The 23,580-nt window shown below is 47.2% G+C and overlaps 3 protein-coding genes across 3 annotated transcripts; 1 reads left to right on the top strand and 2 right to left on the bottom strand.

Annotated features, from left to right (window-relative positions):
* Positions 1-1,236: 1,236 nt before the first annotated feature.
* Positions 1,237-3,859, bottom strand: CSUI_003976 (60s ribosomal protein). The gene is made up of 4 exons (XM_068064171.1): positions 3,158-3,859; positions 2,489-2,585; positions 1,836-1,939; positions 1,237-1,543 (listed from the first exon to the last, which is right to left on the bottom strand). Exons 1-4 carry the CDS (start codon positions 3,377-3,379, stop codon positions 1,298-1,300), a joined length of 669 nt encoding a protein of 222 aa, XP_067923853.1. The 5' UTR covers positions 3,380-3,859; the 3' UTR covers positions 1,237-1,297.
* A 42-nt stretch (positions 3,860-3,901) lies between these two features.
* Positions 3,902-11,966, top strand: CSUI_003975 (helix-hairpin-helix motif family protein). The gene is made up of 3 exons (XM_068064170.1): positions 3,902-8,222; positions 9,367-9,725; positions 10,493-11,966. The coding sequence occupies exons 1-3, from the start codon at positions 5,272-5,274 to the stop codon at positions 11,263-11,265; spliced, it is 4,083 nt and encodes a 1,360-aa protein (XP_067923852.1). The 5' UTR covers positions 3,902-5,271; the 3' UTR covers positions 11,266-11,966.
* A 1,359-nt stretch (positions 11,967-13,325) lies between these two features.
* CSUI_003974 (l-asparaginase) lies at positions 13,326-23,217 on the bottom strand. The gene is made up of 5 exons (XM_068064169.1): positions 21,885-23,217; positions 19,164-21,286; positions 18,351-18,463; positions 16,781-17,362; positions 13,326-16,307 (listed from the first exon to the last, which is right to left on the bottom strand). The coding sequence occupies exons 2-5, from the start codon at positions 20,915-20,917 to the stop codon at positions 15,961-15,963; spliced, it is 2,796 nt and encodes a 931-aa protein (XP_067923851.1). The 5' UTR covers positions 20,918-21,286; positions 21,885-23,217; the 3' UTR covers positions 13,326-15,960.
* Between the last annotated feature and the right edge of the window lie 363 nt (positions 23,218-23,580).

Raw genomic sequence — 23,580 nt, 5'->3', positions numbered from 1 at the left:
GGTCGCGCACGCTGGATGATTTCTTCATAACGGATTCCTGGCCTGCTCTCTGCGTGGCTGGTGACCCGGTCTACAGAACTGACCAACAATGTAAGATTAGTCGGAACAACCCCGGCGGCGCTTCTGAGGTGGCCTCACACACGACCATGACGAATCACTCACTATATCTGGCAGAAAGCCTTCAGGAAGCAGAGAACCAACGCCACTGATGATATGGCCTTCGGTGTAAGCTGGGACATCCGTGATATGACGCTTGGTATAACATGCTCGTGCTGTAACGTCCTTCTTAGAGTTGCGATAATACCCGTCGTTCAAAAATCGCAAGTCCATTGTACGTCGAAACTGAGTTAGCCCTCGTTGCCCCGTATCCCCTCCAGTCTCCATGCAAGTTCACCCTATTCAAGCGTCCACGGTCCATTCCTTCATGTCTGCACGTAAACGCCTGCGCGCCTCGCACCGAGAACTCACCGGTTCTGTCTACTTTTCTCTAATAGACTTGCCCACCTTTCCATTCTTCGCCTAAATACCTACATGGCGGACTACCGCTTCTCACGCTTGTGCATGTGAAGCCGTCCACGACGAGCGAAGGTAGCCGGGCTCTCAACAACATCCGTCACGGCTCTTCCTCCATCTGCAATCCAGTCTGCCCTTTATGGGCCGCCTTCGCGTATCTAGGGCCGGACCAGATCCAAGACATGCACGCGAAATCAGAAATATCCCTGGGCGCCCTGCGAACTGGCACTGTAGAGTGAATGAGTTGCCTCTGGCTGCAGAGTCAAAAACTCCCATGGACAAACTGTACTGGAATAGTCGCTAAACTCGAGCTGGTAAGGATCTGGAGTCCGTACGTAGTAAACATCTGTATCTCGTAGTATCCGAAAGTGACTCGTATCTGAGCGAACGTCACCATACACCTAGTTGTCCGGGACGCAGGTGGATGATCGCAACGCATCAAGAACTGGCTACAACTTTGCAACTCGTATATTCAATCAAGGTCGCGCTACATCCAAGGTGCTCAGACTTTCTGTCTTTTCGCTCTTCACAGGTGAGACATGAGGAAACCCTCGTAGAAAAGCAGTCTTTTTTCGCTCAGGAGCACGTCTTTCCGTTATGAAGATAGCAAAGGAACGTCTCTCATAACACCGACGTAGACACCCATCCGCACGGTTCCTCCAGAAGCCACGTACATGCGATGTTCTCTATTTCTACGAAAAGGGGCCTTTCCTTTTTTTCATCTTGTCCTTCTCATCCTTAGGGTGTTTCCAGTGTATGCACGTACACTCCAGCAGCTTGGTGTTTAGTTTGTCACGGGAAGGACGATGTCTGCAGCAGCGGGAAACGTGTTCTTCAGTGGGCCCTTCGAGGCAATCCACTTAGCATCAACACCGTCAGAGACAATGCGACCTTCTGCTTGCCATTTCTTGTACTCGGACTTGGTGAACTTCGTGAAACCCCACTTATTCGAGACGAACACCTTCTGGCGACCAGGGAATTTGAAGGCAGCACGACGCAGGGCAGTCACAGCAATAGGAACGCTGCTCTCCTGTAAGAAAAGCACACAAGCCACACACATCGACAGAGGAACACATGTCGAGAAGAGACGTCAAAACACATGTCGAGAAGAGACGTCAAAAATAGCTACAGTTTTGTGACGTATGTATGTGTGTGTGAAGAACATGTACGAACATAAAGACTTCTATATGTCTGCAGATATCGAAGGCATCTTTGTCGTATCGTTCTGAAAGGAAATAGCGCAGAAGCAAATAAAAGAAGGGTGACAAACTGTAAAGACACTCGATATGATACATGCAGGAGAGCAGAGAGTGACGTCTTACCCTTGTTCTGATGGACATGAGAATCTGCCCGATGTTCACACGAGCTACAAGACCGGTCGGCTTTCCGAAGGCACCACGCATACCCGTCTGAAGTCTATCAGCACCTGAAAACAGAGACACAGTCCAAAGAGATAGCAGCCTAAAGAAATGCATGCTCATTGCCAAAGAGAGCGCCGTTTGGTGATTCAAAGTGACTAGGAATCGAACCTAGGATGGAAAAAGACATCTTCGTGCAGACTGGGTCCTTGCTTGTTCTCCTATACCCAAATTGAGATATAGGGACGATGTGAGCAAAATTGAGCTCCAAGAAGAGAACGGACGACCGCATATGGAAAGAGACAGGAAATACAGAAAGACGGCCCTATTGTACCGCTCTCGCATCATTCTTTGAGTGTACGAAAGAAAGTGCGCTTCTTCATCTCTCGAGGTGGCACCTTCTAGGTACTACATAAAGATGCTTGCAGTAGAGACCCCCATAGGGCCTCGCCTACAGAAACTGAAGTACTGAAGCAATGCCATAAACACGCGGTACGGATGTATGTACCCGTGCACATACGCATGAGTACATAGAGCCGGAACACTAGAAGAGAGCACAGTAGGGGACAGTGGTAAGTAAAGGCCAATCTCCAACGCAACAAAATATTTGTACGTACCTGCACATGAAAGCATTTTATTGATGCGGAGAACATGGAAGGGATGGACGCGGATACGGAGATGGAAGTTATCTTTACCGCAATTCTTGATCATGTACTGCGAACAAGAAAACGCAAGCCCACACATCAAGTTCCCCCTGTGTCCAAACAAGAGTAAAGAAACCCATCATTGAAACAAGGAAACGCGAAAGGGGACTGGAGATACGCAAGAGGCATCCGAGCGTGATTGGCCTGCCATCGGTCACAGAAGCGGTGTATGATGAAGCGCATTAGAACTGCTGTTGTTCTCTACACAGCAAGGTGCCTTTGCACGTAATCAGAAAAGGAACGACGGTCACTATAAGGGCCACCAAAAGAGGAGGTACTTCAGAACACAACATACAGCTACACTCAGGTTGAAGAGACAAACACACTGCTGGGAAGGCATGGTCAGTCTCCTCGGGTAGAGGCTGAGAAGCGTTGGTTTCCTCGAGCAACACCAGACCTGCTGGGAGCAGAGACCCGTCGCACGTACTGGATAAAAAGGAAGTACCCACAGGCGCGAAAAGAACTATTGCCACAAAAAACAAAGGGTGACACCCCCACAGGCGCATGCGCGCAAATTGGAGAGAAAGAACGGAAGCCAGGGGATTGAAATGCATGGAATCGCCTAGGAAAGATGTTTCTTACCTTGTTAGCGCAGACACGAGCAGCTTCCAAAGCTTCTGATGAGATTTGCTCGTACTCATCGGAGACAAGGTGGGCAACGCCGGGGAATTCTTCAACATCAGCCTTCTTGCGACCCGCGTCATAAATGCGAATCTTCGCATCTGGAACACCACGGCAAAACCGTGATTTCGGGTAAGGCTTGTTTTTGCAGTAGCGGTAGCAACGTGCTGGTCTGCGCCCCATTTTTTGACAGAGATATAGACGAACTACACAAAACCAAAACAATCCTTCCTCCGATTGTGCAGCTGCTGCCCTCGACGTGACAACACAATACGTGGGGTGTACGTACACTCCACCTCCTACGTGGTCTGGCGAAGAACCCACAGTGAGACCCCAGGCCAAAATGCCCGTCAAAGAAACCCAGAACTACAGATACAAGGAAAAAAGGGTAGGATTTCCTGCAGGAGAGACGACCTCCATGAAAAGATACCACGGCGTCTCGCCCTCCGCGGTCTATGCTGGTGGGAAAAGGACCACCCGCCGTATGTAGGAACACCAGAAGTCGGGTCGATGGCTGCTGCCGTACAGTCCGATCCTATCGAGGTGTTTTCATGCCCCCACAACATGGCACGCTCGCTCGCAAAGTTGCACATGAAATCTCTCGATAAAGCATGCATGCACGGGCTCTCTAGTCGCCTTGGCTAGACAGTAGACAGATGTCGGCTCAACGGAGAACGTGTAACGTTCTCGATTGTTTTTGACTCTCAGATCCGCGAGACTCCAGAGCGGCCCCATTGCTGGTATCGTTGATTCTGCGTCTCCACTCTGTGGACGCTTCTCGGGTCTTCTCTTGTTAAGAGGTGCTCGCAAATCATCTTGTTACTAGACATTCGAAACGTATTTCATGAGACAGATACGGAGGCCTTCTCCCGTTTTTTCCCTTGCGCCATCCCTGTAGGAGCAAGCGGTCTCCTACGGCCGCCCACCTCTTCTTTTGCCCAGTCGTCTTCTCTTTAGGTCCTACACACTTGCAGTTTCCTCTTTGTCTCTGGCTGAGTATTCACTCGAGGTGTGCACGGGCCAACACTACGGCCTCTTTCTTCTTTCATGTCTGCTAAGCCTTTTCATTTGAGCCACGAGCTAACCATCTCTTCCAGTTGGGGACTTCCTGCTCCTTTTACTTCTCTCTTCTGTCGACTCTTTCTTCTCTCTCCACTCGGGATGTCTTCTATCGTCCAACTATGTTACACACACTCACACTTGTCCGGTGATCTTCTGGCACCTGTGAGCTCTCCTTCTTTGCCCACTTGACTTGTATCGTTGCAGCTTCCTCTCGTCATCTAATACGCAGGCGCGTGCCTCGTAAGAACAAATAAAGATGGCTGGGTTGGAAGAATCTCCTCCTAGGTACTATGACGAACTGCACCTGTCAACCAAGCACAGATGTGCGCTCTCCAGCTATCTTCATGCCTCTTGTGTCGTTGACATAATTATCAGGCATTCTCCGTTCTTCTTTCGGAGACAGTCTTTTCCTAGGAATATAATGAATCCGCCTGCATGTTTCTATGGAGTGCATGGATAAGGATACCTAAGGTAGAATTACTCGCTTGACTCTTTCTTGTGAGAAACCTCACTTTGGCTCTCCCTGAAATACCTGGTCTTTCCTCAAGACTTTTTTTCCTTCTTTCCTAGCATAAAGCAGTAGATCAAGAAGAAGAAGAGCAAATTCACTTGAAATTTCCTTCATTTTTCTTCTCTTCACAACATGGTTCCTCCTATGGAGTTAGGACATATGGCTTCTCATGCGGCTTGTTCTTTCGAGTCTTTAGTAAGAGGAGGTCCAGCATATCGACTGTCGCGGGTTGAGTAAGTCAGAGTGAATTCTCACAGGGGCCCCGAGTTTATGCACATACACATTCATCCTTATCGAAAGACACGTCTTTTCTGGACCTGGTGCAAAGAATCACAGCCATGGATCAACCAAGAGAACACTTTAATAGTACTTTTGAGAGGAACAGCCTTCAGCTTTTCTCTCGAGTAGATTAGTCGAGTCTATCGACTGTCTCTCCTTGCGCAAGATCGGGGGAAGAGAAAGAAAGACGGACAGAACGATCAGCTGAAGAGAAGACGAAGGAATGATGAAGAAAGACGGAAAGATTGGACGGGGGAGAGGTTTAGAAGTCGAGAGAAAGAAGATGACAGGAGGAGAAGAAAAAGAAACGCCTGGTGGGAAAGGGAAGGGCAAAGACGGAGACACCACAAGAACCGAAGAACACAGCAAGGTAGGGAGGGAGATAGAGAGATCGCTGGAGAAGAAAAATGTATGGAGAAGAGAAGAAAGGAAGCAAATAGAGAGGAAAGAGATAAAGAAGCAAGATCCAGCTGACATCACAGACAGTAGTGATAGTGAGATTGAGGTTGTAGGAGTTGCCATCCCTCTATCAAATCTTTCACGTGCTAGGCCCCCTTCCTCTCTCCCTCCTTTCTCCTGTCCTTCTGCCTTAAAGAAGCTTTCTGCATCCAGTTATGACGCTCTCTCTTCCTTTCCTCCTCCTTGTACCTCTGCTTCTCTTCCTGCTCCATTGCCCTCTTCTGATAGCTTGCCGGCTTCTTCCCCTCCGCAGAACAGAAAGGCGAATGCACCCAGGTGTCGAGACAGTCGAGAGACAGGAGGAGAGGATAAAGAAGAAGAGAAGACGCATGCGTCCGCTGAGGAATTTGAAAAGAAGAGACAATCCGTGGAATTCTCATCATGCCGGGATAAGACGGAAGTCACCCAAGGGTCCTGCGGCGAGGAGAGGAAGAGCGAGGTAGGAGTTAAAGCGTTCTTACAGAGGCCGTCCGAGAAAGAGAAGAAGGAGAAAGATTCCTCGAATGTAAACACTAGAGGGAAAGAAGAACAAGAAGGAGATGTGATGGATAAGATCGACGAAAAACAGACTGTCTTTATTAGCTCAGAAGATGAGGATGACGAGAGAAACAACATGAAGACATCACACGTAACCCCGCTGCTTACACATGATGAGAAGTCTTCCCACACTTCTCCGATCTCTTCTTCTTTCGTCTTAGGTAAGATTTCTCCTTCTTCTTCTCTCTCAACACTTCTTCCTCCCTCGCGTTTATCTAGAACAGCAAGTGAAGAGGAACGCTATCAGGCAGAGAGAGCGCAGTGGCAGAGACTAAGAGAGGAAAAGCTCAGACGCATGCGACCTATTAGAGAGCAGTTCATGTGCCAACAGCATCCTTCTGTATCGTCGACAGCATCAGAATCATCTGCTTTACAAGAAGATTCGGATGGTATTTCTCCATCTCTAGAAAAACCCGTTGAAAGTGAAAAGAAAGGCTTTGTACATTCTCTCGACTCTTCTTCATCGTTATCTTCTTCTTCGTCTCTAGTATGCCCCCGTGTGTCTTCTCCAAAGGACACGACTAGCCATAGGACAGGCGCAGATCTTACAAGCTTCATTCTTGATAAACTTCAGCTTCTAGCAGGGAAGTATGAAGAACAAGGAGAAGTCTGGAGAGCTCAAGGATTTCGGATTGCCTCAGGGGCTATCCGTCTGCGCTGTGGGGTCGCTGCGAATGCAGCGGCAAAGGCCCGTGAAGAAGCGCAGAAGAGAAGAGGAGAGAAGAAGACAGGGACAGGGGGGGAGAACAAGAATGAGAGTAAAGGGCAGAAGAAGACGCAAAGCAACATGACTGAAGAAGAAGGAAAAGGAAGAGGAGAAGAGTGTGTTTTCGATGAGCGAAGAACGGAGAATGATAAAGGAGAGACAAGTGGGATGAACGAAGATGAGGAGAAGAATACTCATCTATCTTTTACTTCTATACCACGGCTGAGGCCAGCCTACGCATCTTCTTCCTACTCTTCTTCAACTGATCGATTGAGAATAGAGGGAATAACAAGAGAAAACTATAAACTGCTAAAGGGCGAACCGGGTGTAGGAAAGAGTATCTTTCAAACCATAGAAGAATTAGTCTTGACAGGCACAACGAGACGTCTAGATTCTCTAGTTCTCGGAGCGAGGCCGAAAGCTTTAGAGGATTTACAGCGTATATGGGGTGTCGGCTTTCATACAGCTGAGAAGTTGTATGCGCTTGGAATTTATTCAGTTGCAGACTTGAGGAAAGCTGTCACTTTGCTAGATGAAAAAGAGAGGAGAAGGCTTTCAGAACAGGAATGCCGGACTCGTGAGGTGTATGTACACCCTAGGAATGTTAAGACAGAAGACAAAGCGGACCATAGGGAAGAGAAAGAAGAAGAGAGAAGGATAGGAGGGGAAGGAGAAGTTGCCCGGAGATCCTTACAAATCTTAGATGACATCTTTGGACCACAAATTCACACAGACATCAAAGAAGGTAGACGCGCTTCTTCAGCTTGGCTCAGTTCGGGTGTACATACACCTCAGCCTTTCGTTATACATGGTAAGAATCACTTAGCCTCCTTTTCTTCTTCAAAATTCTCTCCCATCAAGAGTAAAGGAAGTGAGAACAGCGCGGAGGGTTTGAAGAGACCCTTAGATAAAACAGAAGAAGCGGCGCGTCTTCTCTCCCGTCCTCAGAGATTAGGACTGATGTATGTTGAGGCGTTTGAGAAGCGAATTCCACGAGATGAAGTTACAGCTATTGCGTCTTTCATTCAAACTCAGATTCTCTCTGCTTCATCTGTTCACACCAAAAAAGAAGAAGAGACTCTTCATTCGACTCCTGATTTAGGAGAAAGAAAGATTTCCTCGACAGACATCAGAGTAAAAGAAGAACAGAAAGAAGAAGACGAAGGTCATGATCCAGAGAAGAAAAAAGTGAAGTCAGAAGTCCCCCAGAGTTTTCTTCATAGAATCAAAAGAGAAAAGCCGCGGTCAGATGCTGAAGATCCGTTTCTTAATCCTTCTATCAAGAGAGAAAGAAGAATCAAAGAAGATCAAGATAAACAAGAGGAAGAAGGCACGGAGGCCTTCTCTCTATCTAATGATATCTTTGTAGGAATGGAAGTCTGTGGAAGTTATCGCCGAGGAAAAGCAGATTGCGGTGATATAGATATCCTCCTGATAAGACGTAATCATGTTCCCAAAGGAGCTCTAAAAGGGTACGAATGATTTAAGATAGACACTTCTCAAGGTTTTGACCAGCTGAGTTCCATATTAGGAGGTTTTCTTCATACATCGAAAGTCACCATGGAGGAGGTGTGGTCTTTTCCCTGCGTATGAGCGGAGACATGGTTTGGATTCACCTTCAATACGATTGCCTAGCTACGGCATCTCTTTCTCTCTGTCTACGGCATATTATGTCTGTGGTGATCCTCGCACAGGGGTCTGTCTATCTATCTATCTTTAGTCTATCGATCTATTCATGGAGACTGAATGATGGCCGTAGACGTAAGCATGTACAGCTTCACACAAGCTGGCGAGCGAGACCCCTTCCCTTTCCCTTTGTCTTGTTTTCACTCATTCATCTTCATACAGAAAATCAATTTAGAACAGCATACATGCGGCACTTGATAGAAGAGGGGTAGGAGGGGTTGCTTTCGCATGTGGCTTCTGATAGGCACTTCACTTTTGCATATGTTTCTCAAAAGTTACTTTGCTTTCACATGTCTTCTCCTGTGTAAAGTTACTGGCGGTAAAAGGGGATGGATTTCCCCAGAGACAGCATGCCTCAAAGGAGACGGATGTTTCATGCCCGATCATAAGCCGAACACTTTGAATTTTCTCTCTCTTAACATATCTAATCTTAGGAAATTCTCAGGTGTCGAAGGCGTTTCCAGAAAAGAATCGGGGAAGGAGGATGTGTGTAGATGCTGTTTTCCTGTGTCTTTCTTGCCTGTCTTTAGACAGCATCTCCCTATGTGTGTGGAGATACGGCACTTAGTATGATAGTCGATAATATGGTTACATCACGATGAAGGGACATTCCAGATCTCTTCTCCGGTGTATTGGGATGGAGAGATTCTTACTGTCCCTACAGGGCAAAGTGAAAAGAATCACTCTCCTTGAACTTTCCTGTTCATTAATTAGAGGTGCCTATCTAGTGACTAAGCATTCTGTGTTGTGCGTTTTCCTTCCCTTCTATCTTTCAGATGGCCTCTCTCTCTCTTTCGCTTTATCTCAAGCTGCGACTTGTGTCTTGGATCTCTTCATTGAACTTCTTAGATCAGAAAAGGCTACCTTCCTAGGAAGGTTGTAGAAAGGCGTACTGCATTTGTCTGTGGTTTATTTTTCTTCCGTCTTCAGAGTTATTTCTCTTCTTACAGAGAAAGGCCTTTTAGTCGATCATCTCCTGATCAATGAAGAACTTGGACTGCATCATTCTACAGATACTTCCTCCTCCTCCTCCTCTTCTTCTTCACATCTCGCTCGATCAAAGGGACGGCGTAAGAAGAAACAAGGAAAAGCAAGAGAGGGCACCTCTAAAGAAGAAGAAGAACACGAAGAAGAAGAAGGAGAGATGCCTGAGAAAGACCAACGTCAGCATGAAATCTCATCTTCTCATCTAAGAAGTAAAAGAGTCGCTGAGCTGTATTGTGGTGTATGTGTATGGCCGCCAAGACCGATGAGTCACATGGGGGCGACAATTGATAGAGAAAATCACGGTGAGAGGAGAGGATTGTTTCTCTCAATAAACCCTTTCGAATTCTCGCCTTATCTTGTGTTTGTTTTCCATGAATGGTGTCGGTACGCGGCAGGTTGTAGATACACAACATATTTACATGCATGCACAATATGGAAAGGGTTTAAACTGGAAAGGGTATAAACTGCCACGGCGAACTACAACATCTATATGGAGACCTCTCTTTGGTCTATCTATTGATCTGCTGGTCTTTATTATGTCTATCTATCTATCGATATCTACCGATATCTGTCTGTGTTTGCCCTGTCTATCTATGATCTATCTATCTTGGATCCGTCTATCTGTCTCTGGGAGTTTCATTTATCAATCTATCTTTTATCTATGTATCTATCTTGAGTTTTCCTATGTATCTTGAATCTGTCTATTCATCTATATTGAATCTATCTATCTATAAATGTCTTTAGTGTGTATATCTTCACCTCTAACTATTCTCACACCACGCATCTAAAGGGTTTTCTGGAATGATCACGCCCTGCGCTCTTATGTTTGCTAACAGTTCATGAGGGGTTGTCTACTCAAAGTCACTCTCTCTCTTGGTTCAGTTTTTTCTTTGCTTCTTGAGCTCATAGCAGCCTTTCTTCCGGGCGTGTCGTTTCGAGACGGTAGGACCCCTGTACGATATCTTTTCTCGAGTGTACGTACACCACCATGTAAGTAGGCAGTTGTGTGATAGATTTTATGCCGATAGACAAGATAGGTCATCCCTGTCATGATGTTTTTTCTTTTCAGGAGATCATTCTTCTTTTCCTTCTAATACCTTTCCTTGGATAGGTCCTCGACTTCCTCGTCGCATTGATATTAAGATCTACCCGGAGGTGTGTCGGGCCTTTGCTCTTCTCTACTTCACGGGCTCGGCCCAGTTCAACAGAAGTATGCGAACATGGGCTAAGAAGGTTGGATATTCGTTAGATGATACCGGTCTCTATCCACGTACGACGTCCTTTGAAGCGTTTCCTTCGGTCTTTCCTATCTCTCGCCGATTTTCTCCTGTCAATCAATCCATCCGAAAAGAAGAGGAGGATAAGCTAAGAGATAGTCACGAAGAAAAGACACTGCCATGGATTAAGAATGACGAAGGGAGTGATCCGACTGTGCAAAGAGATAGTCAGAGAGTTTCTTCTTCGACTGTTTCTCCGTTCATTAATAGGAGGAGTCAAGAGAGTGGTAGTAATAGTGTGAAGAGTGAGGTGTCTACAAGTTTGAAAGATCAAGTGAAGCTAGAAGAAGGAATGAATCCCCTAGAAGAAACAGAGATGGCTCTAGGAAGTTTGAGCCCTCCGATGACTCGCATGTGGAGAAGACAGAGAAGTCGTACGGGGATTGTCTGGAAAGGAAGAAGAGGAGAACATTGTCGGACAGAAAGAGAGATCTTTGAATCTCTCGAACTAAAGTATGTACCACCGCATGCAAGAGACATGTTCATTGAGCCTACTAATTCTCTTGGTGCTTCCTCTCCAGCCACTCTACTATCGCCTTCGACATCAGATACTAGTGAAACATAATTCCGCTTTTGAGGATCTTTACGTGGAAGATGATCTTTCTATGCGCTTGCATCTATAGCTATCTATATATCTCTCGGTGTACCTCTTTCTGTATATGTGACGGCATTGGATGCGCATGGGCTGTCTCTTGTCCAGCTCGAGCAGTTACAGTGTTTTTTTGTACCGCAAGTGTCGACACAGAGAGACCCACTCACGCTTACACAGATCAGCATATATACAGAGGTAGAGATATATACCTAGGCCTTTACGTAGAGTACACCGGGAGCATAGAACGAGCATGAGAGCGATGTCTATACTTCCGCAAGAGCGATCAGGTACAACAAAGAGTAGCTGTCCGTCAGATGCAGTGGACAGAAATCTCGATCATGCCGAGTGTTTTATCGCCTGATTCTCTCCTTACTTAAGGTGAAGCCCCGGGCTTGAGATTTCAACTGACTTCTTTCGCAAGAACTTCCATCTGTCCGTTATAGCCGCCTGAAGGCAGCTTTGTCAAAATGTTCTTGTCAAACTACACATTCAACTGTAGCTAGTAGCTTGTCTGCATCGACGTCCGGGTTGGGTTCCACAACCCAGCCCTGTACGAGTAAGCAGTCGCTCACTTGCGACCTCCACTCCCTCCTTAACAGATAAACTCTATGATCCATGCACGAGTTCATGCTTCCTTCCTCCAGGCGTCAGATTCAGTCATATTCAAGTACGGCAGCATGCCAAATGGTCTTTTTCTTTCAAGTACATGTGGTACTACGTGTAAGTATTTTGGTTCAATCCAAAAAGGTACATAATCGATCGACTAGAATGGCTGGATAGTCAGTTGTCTTGCTGCGCCAAGTACCGGTCAATTGTCATCAAGTAGGGCATGCATGGTGCATTCATCATCGATGCCAAAAAAAACGTCGGCCCCCCCTTTCACGGGAGGGAAGATACATAGCCGCAGACGAGCTAGTCCCTTCCTAGAGCGCCTCTCGTTTTCGTGCGGAGCCTTGAACGAGTCCCATTTCTCTTACCGGCTTTTCTCGTTTTGTTTGGAAATCTTGGAATCTGGCCAACGAGACATCGCAGTGCAAATGGATTCGGAAGAAGGTCAACAAAAGACTTCATGTCTAAGGTGGCAGGAAGGGAGGCGCCCGCCTGCTGTTCCCTTCGACGGCTAGGAAGACATACAGGACTACCATGAGATAGGAACCCAGAGAGTGCCTTCGGAAGACATACAATGTATAGAGGTGTCAGAGGTAGTCACCTAGTGGCGTTCTCGTTCCGATTCTTCAGCAATGCCCTTTTAACAAGACTGAGTCTGTGCCGAACGCCTCGACTGACAGGAATCTTATTGTGTCATTGTAATGCCGATGCAGCTCAAAAGCAGATGATGACGCGTAAGTAGCTAGCTGTTGATTGGATGCATGTCTTGTGAGGACCCCTCTTGATCGAACAGACGAGTCGGGATACCGTCACCAGGCAGTGAAGCTAACCAGGGCACATACCCCAGTCAATTAGTTCATCCCCTTGACGAGTTGATCTACGTAGCTTCTTACAGAATTACATACTTTTTTTGTTCTCTTGATCGTTCGCTCTCCCCCTTCCCCGCGTCTAAAGCAGGAACGCTTCTCTTCACCACGACGAGGCGCATGAGTTTAGTGTCTTACCACTCAGGATATCGGTCGCGCATGCGCTGTGTGGCGTGATGGATGGCTCTGGGCAGACCACGTTTCGAACGTTTTCCCCATGACGTTTTGCAAGGAATCGGCATCGTAGAGCATTTGTTTGATGAGCTTTCAGACAACGAACCGGGGTCAAAAAGAGTGTTAACTCTCCTCTCCGTCAAAATACCGATGACACGCTATACCCCTAGCTTCTTTCCATCGGACAAGGTTCCCGGCCGTTAGCTCCTCCCTGCTTTCCCATCCATACCTACTGTAGTTATCTAACCACTGTCAGCGCCCCGGAGTGACGACGACCCGCGCAACTTCTGGTGTGTCGATCAGCGCACCCACTGAGGTAGCTAGCTAGCTCTGTGTAGTCGTCGAGAAGTTTGTTATTTAAGCTTTGAGCAAATCAAACTCCATTGTTACACTGGTGAACTATCACCCCTTCGGAGTCATCCGGGAAGTCATTTGAGTAGATTGCTTGGCATTCTTCACTCGTCTGGTGTAAGGACAACAAGATGATTCTATCGACCTGTTCGGAGCCTCGCTAACGCCCACATGGCGAAGCGAACTGCTGCTGCTTTTTACCTGAAAGACCAGGTGTCTGTCTTCTCACTGAGCGACACCCGTGCATACTTCATGTTGAGGACAACTCCTACTGCTTGCTAACACAGACCGGAACCTTCGTGACAGAGATCGTACTCTTACCCGTTTTTTCTCACGTACGAATGCAAAAAGAAGAGAAAGAGCGACAGTCCACAATTATTTCGGCAGAAATTTTCAAATAGACAGGAACCTTCCATCTGTCTAATCGAAAATTGAAGCGGCCTTGTCTTGGCCGGACCCCCGAGACAACAATGAAAAAGAAAGGCACCATCACGACATCCTAGTCCTCTCTATCTTTTCCCTGGCGCATGCAGTAAAAAAAAAAAAAAAGCCCTCTCCACCTTCCCCTATTCTACCCGTATGCATGTAGATACATGTATGTATGTACTCAAACATACATCTAAATACGCACGCACACATACGCTTTCCCTGAAGAAGGATCACAAACATATTCCGATATATACATAAGCATGCATATATATATATATATGTGCATGTGTATAGTTGAGGAGGTATATGGTATGAACACTCAACGAACTACCGGTCCGTCATAGAGAATTCTCGGGTTTCAATTGAAAGGATAAAACTGACGTCTTCTGGGAAGAAGAAAACGTGAAAAAACCTCTTTTAACCAAGAAGAATGGACAGAGACAGACAGACATCTCTCTCCACCTCTTGTGCTGCATTGTTACGAAACGAGTTCAATCCATCGATGCTAAGTCAGCATATACTCAACCCCCAGATAACCACCCTATCCATAGTAGTCTAACTCTCTTTGCCACCCCCCCCCCTTCTTCCTTTAATGCTCAGAGTATTCCCTAGCAAACCATATATATATATATAACCATAGATATGGAGATGTATACAGCAAAGAGACGCTTTCTTTTGGAGAGACGAGGGCTTCCCCCGTAACTCTTAGAACACTCGACTACTAACAAAAGACGTTCAGAAAGAAACAGAGGCTCTTCTCTCACTAAGGAAGGCGATTCTTCACTACCTCTTCCTCTCTAAAAATACCAGAGAAAAGCACTCCCTCCAAGCCCAACTCGAATGGAGCATACAAAACAGGAAGCGGGTGGATAGGGCAGGTGAACAAAACAGAAACAACCCGAGAGGGAGAAAGATAGAAAGGATTGGACGAAAACTCAAGAGAGAATTATTCTAAAGCTTTTTTGTACCTTTGACTGACAGAGGCGAAACGTTGAAAGCTCATTCATTTCGAGGCTTTCTTTCGTCTTTATGCCTTCACGCCTGTACAAATAGGTATACGAACATCTATATGTTCTATAGGCATCTACAGGTAAATATAAATTCCAAAGCATCGACAACGATGACCAGGTGCTCGACTACCCAAGTCAGCCGAAGCTCAAAAATAACCACAAAGCTCACAGCCGAACCTCCACAAAAAGAAAAGAAGAACAAATATCGATGTACTTAAGCAGGAGAAAACGAAGGCCGCGAACCTCCTTATGTGTTCGAACCTCTGTCTAGTGTTGTCATCTATGTCTATGAAGACTCCGAAACGAAGCGAAGAAAGGACCGGACCAATCGCTCACTCCTTTGGCGGTGCTTCCCATCCTTATCTGCGAATCAAACCCGAGATATCCGGCTAGATCCCAAGAAGTGGACATGCATACCTCAATAGGAGCAACATGACAATACACAGGGGGAAGGAGAAAAGCAGACGGAACAATCCCTTATGTCTTACAACGGCTAAGTCACAAGAGGTAGACACCTGGTTGGTTCTTTCTGTACTCTACATGAACTCAGCACCGCTTCGGATGCGGCTGATGCACGTCACTAGACACGGCTCTCCTAGCTGGCTAGCTCGCCGACTAGCCAGCTGACTGACATGAGAAAGAGCGGAATCGCTATCACTTGTGAACTCTCTACTATGTAATGGTATGCAAGTGATTATACAGATTCATTGAGGGCTCTGTACGAACCATTAGAAAGGAGAGAAAGAAAAAAAAAGAACGACAGATAGACAGTCAATGGTCGACGCTCGTCCCTTCAGGAGTCGCGGAAAGAAAGAAAACCACAATCCCTCTTCCTACTGTACATGAGAAAGACCCTGCACTAGGAAAGGAGACAAGGAATGAATAAGCTGTCAGAGGAACTCCAAGTCTTGATTTCTTCATTCTGATAACACAACGATGTATGTATGTATGTATATATGCATCTGCATGTACGTATGTATATATATGGCTGTGCACCCGGTTTAAGGCATACATACATATATATACTTCCACACAGACGACTAGCCACATATACATGCATGTACGCTGTACAAACACGAACAGAAAGAGGATAAATAGAAACAACTCACTCACCCCGGCTTGAACGGTGTGAGCGAAAAAAAAAGTAGAGACTTTCGCATGCATCTCCAAAATACAAAGAAGTGTGATGTAACGTGAGTCGCGTTTGAACCGGCGAGTGTAGAGACAGCTCAACATCTGATATGATCAGGAGGAAGCTGAAAATCTCCACAAGGAGCTGTTGGATCGCAATCCGGACGATGCCGATAGAGTGTACATACACCCAAACTTTCTGTACGAGGTTTGACAGGACCTGAGGGGTCTGACTGAGGAGAAGGAGATGCACTCGCACCTCCTAGGAATCCACTATCTCTTTTCTCTTCTCCGATGCTTGCGCATCTTGATCTCTCATAGCTTGAATTGTCTGCTAAATCTAACACCATACTTCCAGCGCCGACTTTGTTTGGAGACTCAGTCAGCTCTCCACGGATGGCTGCCTCCATTAACTCCTTCAGAGCTAAACCTGAATAGCCTTTTCCTGAAGAGAAAGCCAAAGCCACATCAACACTGATGATCTCCAGTGTATATACACCTCGAACTCACTACGCGAGTTGGTACACGTCCAGCAGACGAGAGAACGCATACGACGCCGTCTCTTACACGAACGTCTCCACCAGAGAAAGAGAAAACAGGAAGACGCGCTCTTTCATACAGGAACCCTCAAATCTCCAAGAAAACAGCGTTACTCTGAAGTGTACGTACACTTGCAGAGGGGCCTCCAACGTCTGACAAAGAAAAAGTGACCTTGACTAAAAAGCTAAACACACACAAAAACCTGAACTTCAACTGGCCATGCCCCCCCTATCACCTCACACACAGATCCGCAACTCCGTATATCTGTATTTATATCCTCTCCTCCCTTTCACCTTGCATTCCTTTTCTCTTTTCTCTATTGCTGACTTCTTACGTCGAGGCCTCCTCGTGAAGACTGAGTGAGGTGGTGCATCTTACCCATGAGATATGATAGCTTTGCAATACATGCCTCTAACGTCAGGTCTTTTCCATTGATCACGCCGAGATTTGATAGCCATACTCCGCTTTCGTAAGCAAGAAGATTCGCACTTCCTCGGCGGCACTGAGTTGTGGCGACAATATTAACTCCACTCTCTATTCCTTCCTTAAGAATCTGTAGAAGTTCTTTCGTTCCTGGAGCTGTTCCTGATCCATAGAGCTGTAAAACAATCCCTAAGGGTCTCGACGGTTCACGTAGAACATGCCGTAGATACTCCGCCGGTAGAAAAGGGGTGAGAGGGAAGACGATGATGTTCAAGCAGAACTGCGTGAAGATTCGGAAACCCCTTACAGGAGGTTTGAGAAGAAGCTCATCGTGAAGAACCACGTCGACCCCGACACAGCCTAGAGCAGGGAAGTTTGGTGAGTCGAATGCATCAATACGAGAACAATCGACTTTACTCACACGTGTCCCTCGGAGAACATGAGACCCAAAAATCACCACCAGCTCGGTCAATTGAGAATACCCCGCCATCATCATACTCACCGCTAAATTACGCTTCGCATCTGTTGATATATGCACTAGAGAAAAAGAAGAGGAGGACAGAGAAAGAGACGAAGACAGAGAGAGACAGAAAGAACAACCGCGAAGACACGTACACACACACACACAGAAAACATGACAGGAATCTTGATAAGAAGCGGGAGAAAGAATATGAGGGCGTGAGGGCATAAAGAACTTCACACCAAAGGCGGTGTCAGTGGGGGGTGAGACTGGTATTCGTTAGAGCAAGGATTCTAGCCTACCTCAGTTTGTCGTATATATATCCAGTCTCAGCTAAATGAACAGAAGCTGAGAGGAGAACGTGTTGTCTATGATATGATCAGGAGATCCTATGTGAAAGATACGACAGGAGAGGAAGGAGAGAAGAATGAGGATACACCGCGGTGGTGACTTTGGCAGCTAGTCCATCGTCTACCGAACTATATACATATACATAGCGAGAGAGAGATCTACATACATACATATATGTATGTATAGATAGATAGATATACACTCCCATGGTGTTAAGAGCCGATATCGAAGAAAATCGGAATGAAAAGCGTGCTGACACCGCAGACCAGATGCACTTCATCTCCTACCGATACTCCTCCTACACAATCTGTCTGTAGGAGAGAGGGATTGTTAGGACAGAAGAAAGGTTGCCGAGCAGCTCCAAGAGGTGTACTAAGCACTGAGCCTAGGAGAAACAGACACTCCATCCGGTCACTTTCACAAAACATACACACGGAGATACAACGTGCTGAAGTCATCTGTGTGTAGGGGAGTATCTACCCATGTGTATGTATACATAGAGAGAAAGATAGGAAGACATATACAGATTCACATCGTTGGCGACAGGAGATCGTCTATAAACGCACAGCAACGTGAACGTAAGATTCTATAAGAGGCAGAGTGATAATAGAGAACATCGAGGAGGCAAGGAGGCTCCATTCAACACAAGAGTGAAAGAGTTATATGAGAGAATAGAAAACACCACCCAAGAGCGAAAGCGAAGAAAGAGCTTACTCATAGGCAGCATCGATCCTGTAAGGACAACAGGCTTCCCTAGATTTTCAAGCATGAAAGACAAGGCAGAAGCTGTGTACGCCATGGTATCTGTCCCATGCAAAATAACAAACCTGAAGAAGAATAAGAAAGAAGAAAGAGATGAAGATTCACAGAAGAACTGAGACACCAACCGTTCAGGTGCAATGTTTTGGAATGCTTGACTGGACGTGACTGCCGGATAAAACAGGTAGAGGGAGTGGACGCGCCCAGGGACAACAGAATGGCTGGGGCGACAACAACATTCTTCTATACACGAGGGTACCATTCTGAAGCAAACCACCTGGGGCCGCCCCTTGACCTCAGAGACACTTCCATTTGGGTAGAAAGTCAATCTTTCTTCTCCCCATCGTCTAGAAACTGAAAGAGCTTCCGAGAAATCACTCTTTCCAAGAATATAGCGTTGAAGTCTAACAGCACCTTTCTCGTCTTCCCCGGAAAGACACTCATCCGATGAGGAACACGTGCAAGTATATATCTCCGCAGAGGATAAGAGAGAGAAATGCACACAGGAAAAAGCATCTACCTATCCATCTACCTATCTATCTATCTGTCTTTAGTCTATCTGACTATCTATGTATCATGTGTGTCTCCATCTGACTGTGAATCCGTCGAAACCCATATGTAGGAGACGTCGCCACTACTCACACACAACTCTGTTGAGTGTATCTCGATCCAGTTGGCAGGGAATGGGAGTGACCACGGAGAAAATGACAGAGAGAATCCAATATAAGAAGAACGAGATAAGAGGCAAGAAGCGCCTTTGCAACTTACCCATCATAATCCCCATAGAAAGTGAAGATCTGCTGTGCGAGAAGCTTCCAGTGAGGCAGTCCCATCTCACTTGAATCAATAAGTGTATCCCACTCTAAAACATCAAATAGAGGGAGATTTGGATCCTTCAATTCAGGTAACGTCTCTAATCTCTGAGCTAGTCTTCTCGGCCGCATCGAACTCTGTTCTCCTCCGTAATCCATACATATAGTCCCTCCTGTGATGATGATCAAGATCAAAGGCTTATTAGGGAGCACAGTTGTTGTGATACTTCCTGTAGAATGCATGCCTCCCACCATAGGAGTGTTGAGAATACGCGCAGCTGTAGGTATAGTCTCTGGTTGCTGGAGAGTGGCTGTGGTAATGACTTCTTCTTGCTTTCCCCCCAGGCCCCCTACACCTAAAGAAGAGAAAGAATCTGAAGGGATACACGGAGACATGTCACGCTCGACTCCTCTGGTGGAAGAAAATCCATTGGCTGGTAGCACAGGATTCGTCGTAGAAGGTGCATGCTGATGACAATGTTGAGCCGCAGCACCTGTCGAAGTCGTTGGAGATAAAGGAAAGATAGCTTTTTCACCCTCTTTCATTCCTGAGAAAGAAGAAAACTGCTGATGTGACGGTAATCCACCAGGCTTCACATAACCGTTCTCTCCTAAACCTGTTCCCATTCTTTCCCCTCCTGCACTTCCAGATGCAACAGCACTCCCGGGTGTTTGTACACCTGGGCCTGGAACACAAGATGAGGAATAAGCCGTTGTATCAAGATCGGATACCATACTACTATTAACGCCTCCTCCACCTACATTAGTTGTCGAGGTAAGAGGAGTATAGTCACATGCCTTCCCATGATGTTGAGGAGAATAAGAAGGAAGATTCTGCTGCGCGTTGGTCGTAGCTATGGCTCCAGCCATTCCCGCTGCATGGGCTGAGATACGAGAAGAAGGACCCCTAGGAGATGTCTTGTGCGTCATCATAGGCGAACCTGCAGATACACCTTGCTGTCCTCCCTGTTCACCTTCTTTCTCGGTGTTCTGCAGATAGTGTTTCTCAGGAAAAGTTTCACTCTTACTACCTGTTGTCGGAGACTGGTCGGCGCGAACAAGCCGATTTCCCTCTTCGTCCTGTCTCTTCTCAAAAGCTTGTTTCTCTCCATCTTCTCCCTCTTTGGTGTTATTCTCCCCTAACCTTCCTGGGAGGCCTGCTGTTGCCCCCGTTGATTTTGCTAAATCGTGTGCCTGCGTGGCCTTCTTCTTATCCTCGTATGATATCCCTATCTCTCTCTTATTCTCATCAGCTTTCTTCTCCTTTCCTGAAGACGACGAAGAGACAGAATGATGGTTCGTATGCAAGTGTTCTTTCGAGCCGGCTGAACTTTGATGGAAGAAAGAGTGCGGGGTCGTCGCCGAACTCAACTCATGCATATCCAAATGGCAATCCGTTACAGCAGCGGATAAGTGAAGAGGCGTAACGTCCGCAGATAAACACACGACTGTATGTTCGTTCACAGTCACGCGCTGAGATATAGGCCCGGCACATGAAGCAACGCGAGGCAGACATTTCACAGAGCCTGTTGAAGAGCTCAATCCAGGAGATGATGACGAAGAGGGAAGAGCCTCACGGACATGCTGGTTAGACGAAGGAGAGGCAGAAGAGGGAAATGAAGGAGGAGGAGGAGACGCACCGCAGTTTTCACTTGGGTTGTTAGCCGAACCCGATGGAGGGTGTCGTTCAGTGAAAGATGTCGAAGACATTCTGTACGAGATAGGGAGACACTTCTTCTTTTGTGATAAAGGACAGAAGAAAGAACAGGAAAGAGGAAAAACAGAGAGCTCTCACGACGTTTACAGAAGCAGAGAAGAGAGCAGGCAACAAGGATTTTTTGCAAGAGAAAAATGTATGCGATCTGAAAGCAGGCGAGAGTGTGTGCATTTGACGGGACATGAAATGAAGGAAAAGAGGAGGAAAGAAGAAAGAAAAATCAGGAGAAGACAACGCGGCACAGAAAGAGCGAAAAGCCAAGTAGACAATATACAGCCTGAGAAAAGAAAAGAACAAAGGACGGATGGCGAATAAATCGGGTGAAGGCAAGAGATGAAAATCGCAGGGATAGTCGCCAGGTCCTGAAGAAAAACACAGGAAGTCGGCATATCAAGCATGAGAGAGAATAAGAGAAGAGAGAAGGGAGAACACGCGCGAGGACATAACTCGCGTACACGACAAGATAACGAGAGACGATTCTCTTCATCGCCTTTACTGTAGGTTCTGAGGCGCTACATGGGACACTAGCAATGCAGAATCAAAAAAGAGAGCGCGACAGTGTGAAAAGAAGCCGGCTGCGCCAATGAGGTGAGACACAGACAGAAAAAGAGAATGCCGTCCTACTAGCGAAGGGGTATCCGAAGCAGGCCCCGACTGTGTAATAGCAGATCAGCTCCCCTCAGTACAAGAGACGGACACAAACATTACCCACGGAAAGAAAGGGTGTGGAGTATGTGTGCGCACATGATGAGGCCTCTTACAACGCATGGCCACCTGGCTACCTTCTCGAACACACGAACTCCACGTCTGTTGGCCGGCGTGACCACGGCCTCCATGATTGGAAAGTGCTATGACAGAAGAAAACAAGCTACGTCTCCCCTTCGAAAATTTCAGAAGATCCGCAGGGGCAACACGTAGGTGAGACACAAAGCTACCGAGCGGATGAAAACTCTGGATTACCTGGCAAGGTTTAGCTCTTAGTGCCGAAGGCAGTTGGATGCCCTGCTTGTCTCTTTGCTGTCTTTATCCGTGTTCACCACACCATCATGATGTGAAAAACAAATGTCAGTTCCAAAAGATTACTAACATTCGCAAGCACACTCGACACAGGCGGCAGTTGCCAGCCAGAGGTCCCCGCCCGAGCAGGCGTCTCAGGGAAATGATTCAAACTCTCCTTGCCACCACGAAGAGTAACCGGTGACAAGCATTGGTAGTACTAAAAAAAACGAGTTCTCAGGACTAGGTTCCCCTAGCAGTTCCCATGGCAACGTCCAGACAGCAGAGCAACCTCCCTTAAACTCCGTACGGTGCGTGCCGCTGTGAATGCTGTCAGCTCGACAGAGAGAGGGCTCATTCCGCGCAGAAATGCGTTTGTGGAAACGCTTAGAAAAGAAAGGCAGACTCCGAAGAAAAAGGGACGGAATTGCTTTCAGTGAGGTAGGGGGTCCATCTACGTTCGCTGAGCAATGATACGGAGCGTACGTGCGGCTCTCCCGCGCAAACTTGCTCGCAAGTTTACTGCATTTCAGTTTGGCTACGTCCTAAGAACATGAACTGTGCGCAGTCGAAGAGCTGAGACAAGGATAAAAAATATAGGAAAACAAACGCATGTAACACACTGACGACCACCTTCCCTGATATTTCGCAGCTCCAACGACTCTGCTTCGACAAACGATCGATCTACACGGCTGGCATTGTTATTCGCCCCCTGTCCAACTGCAAAACAACTGTAGGAGTGACGAAGTTGAAACAGAACCAAGTAACAGAGGACTGCTACCGCCGCATATTCTGCGCTAAAGTAACGGCGGTTACCGAATTCTGTCCCATGTGACTTACCTTGGAAAAGGGGTCTGATGGGGGAACGTTTGTCCGTACTTGTCTCAAGTTTGTCGGCTGCCGTTCTGGCATTCACTGGCCGCCTGCTACAGAACGTTTCTGTCCCAATATAAGCCCGGCAAACGACCATATCGAGGCTGCGCTCGGAATCCAGAGGCGAGCCCTCGCCGCCACGGAAAATCAACCTCAGCGGGAGGATTGGCCGTGCCGGCCGAGCCGCTGGCACTACTGCACATCAGCGCAGGCCGCGTGCCGCACCGTGTGGGTTTCAGACAGCACACTGATGTAGGTAAACCAGCTATGGGGCTGGCGAAAAAGAGTGACCCAAGGTGTATTTGCCGAAGTTGTCTGCCCTAGCCAAGGCACCTAGCCGGTGTGGGCTGACTCCCGAGCAAGAACTGAAAGTGCAGTGAGCGGCGCCGCTCAATGTACAGCCGCCATGTGCGCGGGGACAGACATCTCACCCAGGCGGTGGTGACGTCAAAGAAGTGGTGAAGTCGGGCACCCGGTGTGATTATTATTGAACTTACCGTGCGACAGTTTTAGCCGCACAGGCAGCATGAAGGTGAAGTGGGCTTCCTAGAAATCCGGTGTTGAGGCTATCGCAGGTGTGGGGACACCGGCTCCGCCAGCGTGAAGCACAGGGACAGTTTTTATCCGAAGATTTCCACGGAGAGCGTACCCCGTGCATCGAGGTTGTGCCTACCGGTCAGTGCCGCCTGGGTTCTCCTGGCGCATGGGACGGCTCGCCTTGCTCGCCGTGCAGCGGTTGAGAGCGGAATTGACCGCGCACAGCTGTTGTCTGTAACGCCCGCGCTTT

Source organism: Cystoisospora suis, assembly GCF_002600585.1.
Source record: "Cystoisospora suis strain Wien I chromosome Unknown contig_1791, whole genome shotgun sequence".
Lineage (NCBI taxonomy): Eukaryota > Apicomplexa > Conoidasida > Eucoccidiorida > Sarcocystidae > Cystoisospora > Cystoisospora suis.
Note: the sequence above shows the minus strand (reverse complement) of the source record. Positions and strands in the feature narration are given on the sequence as shown.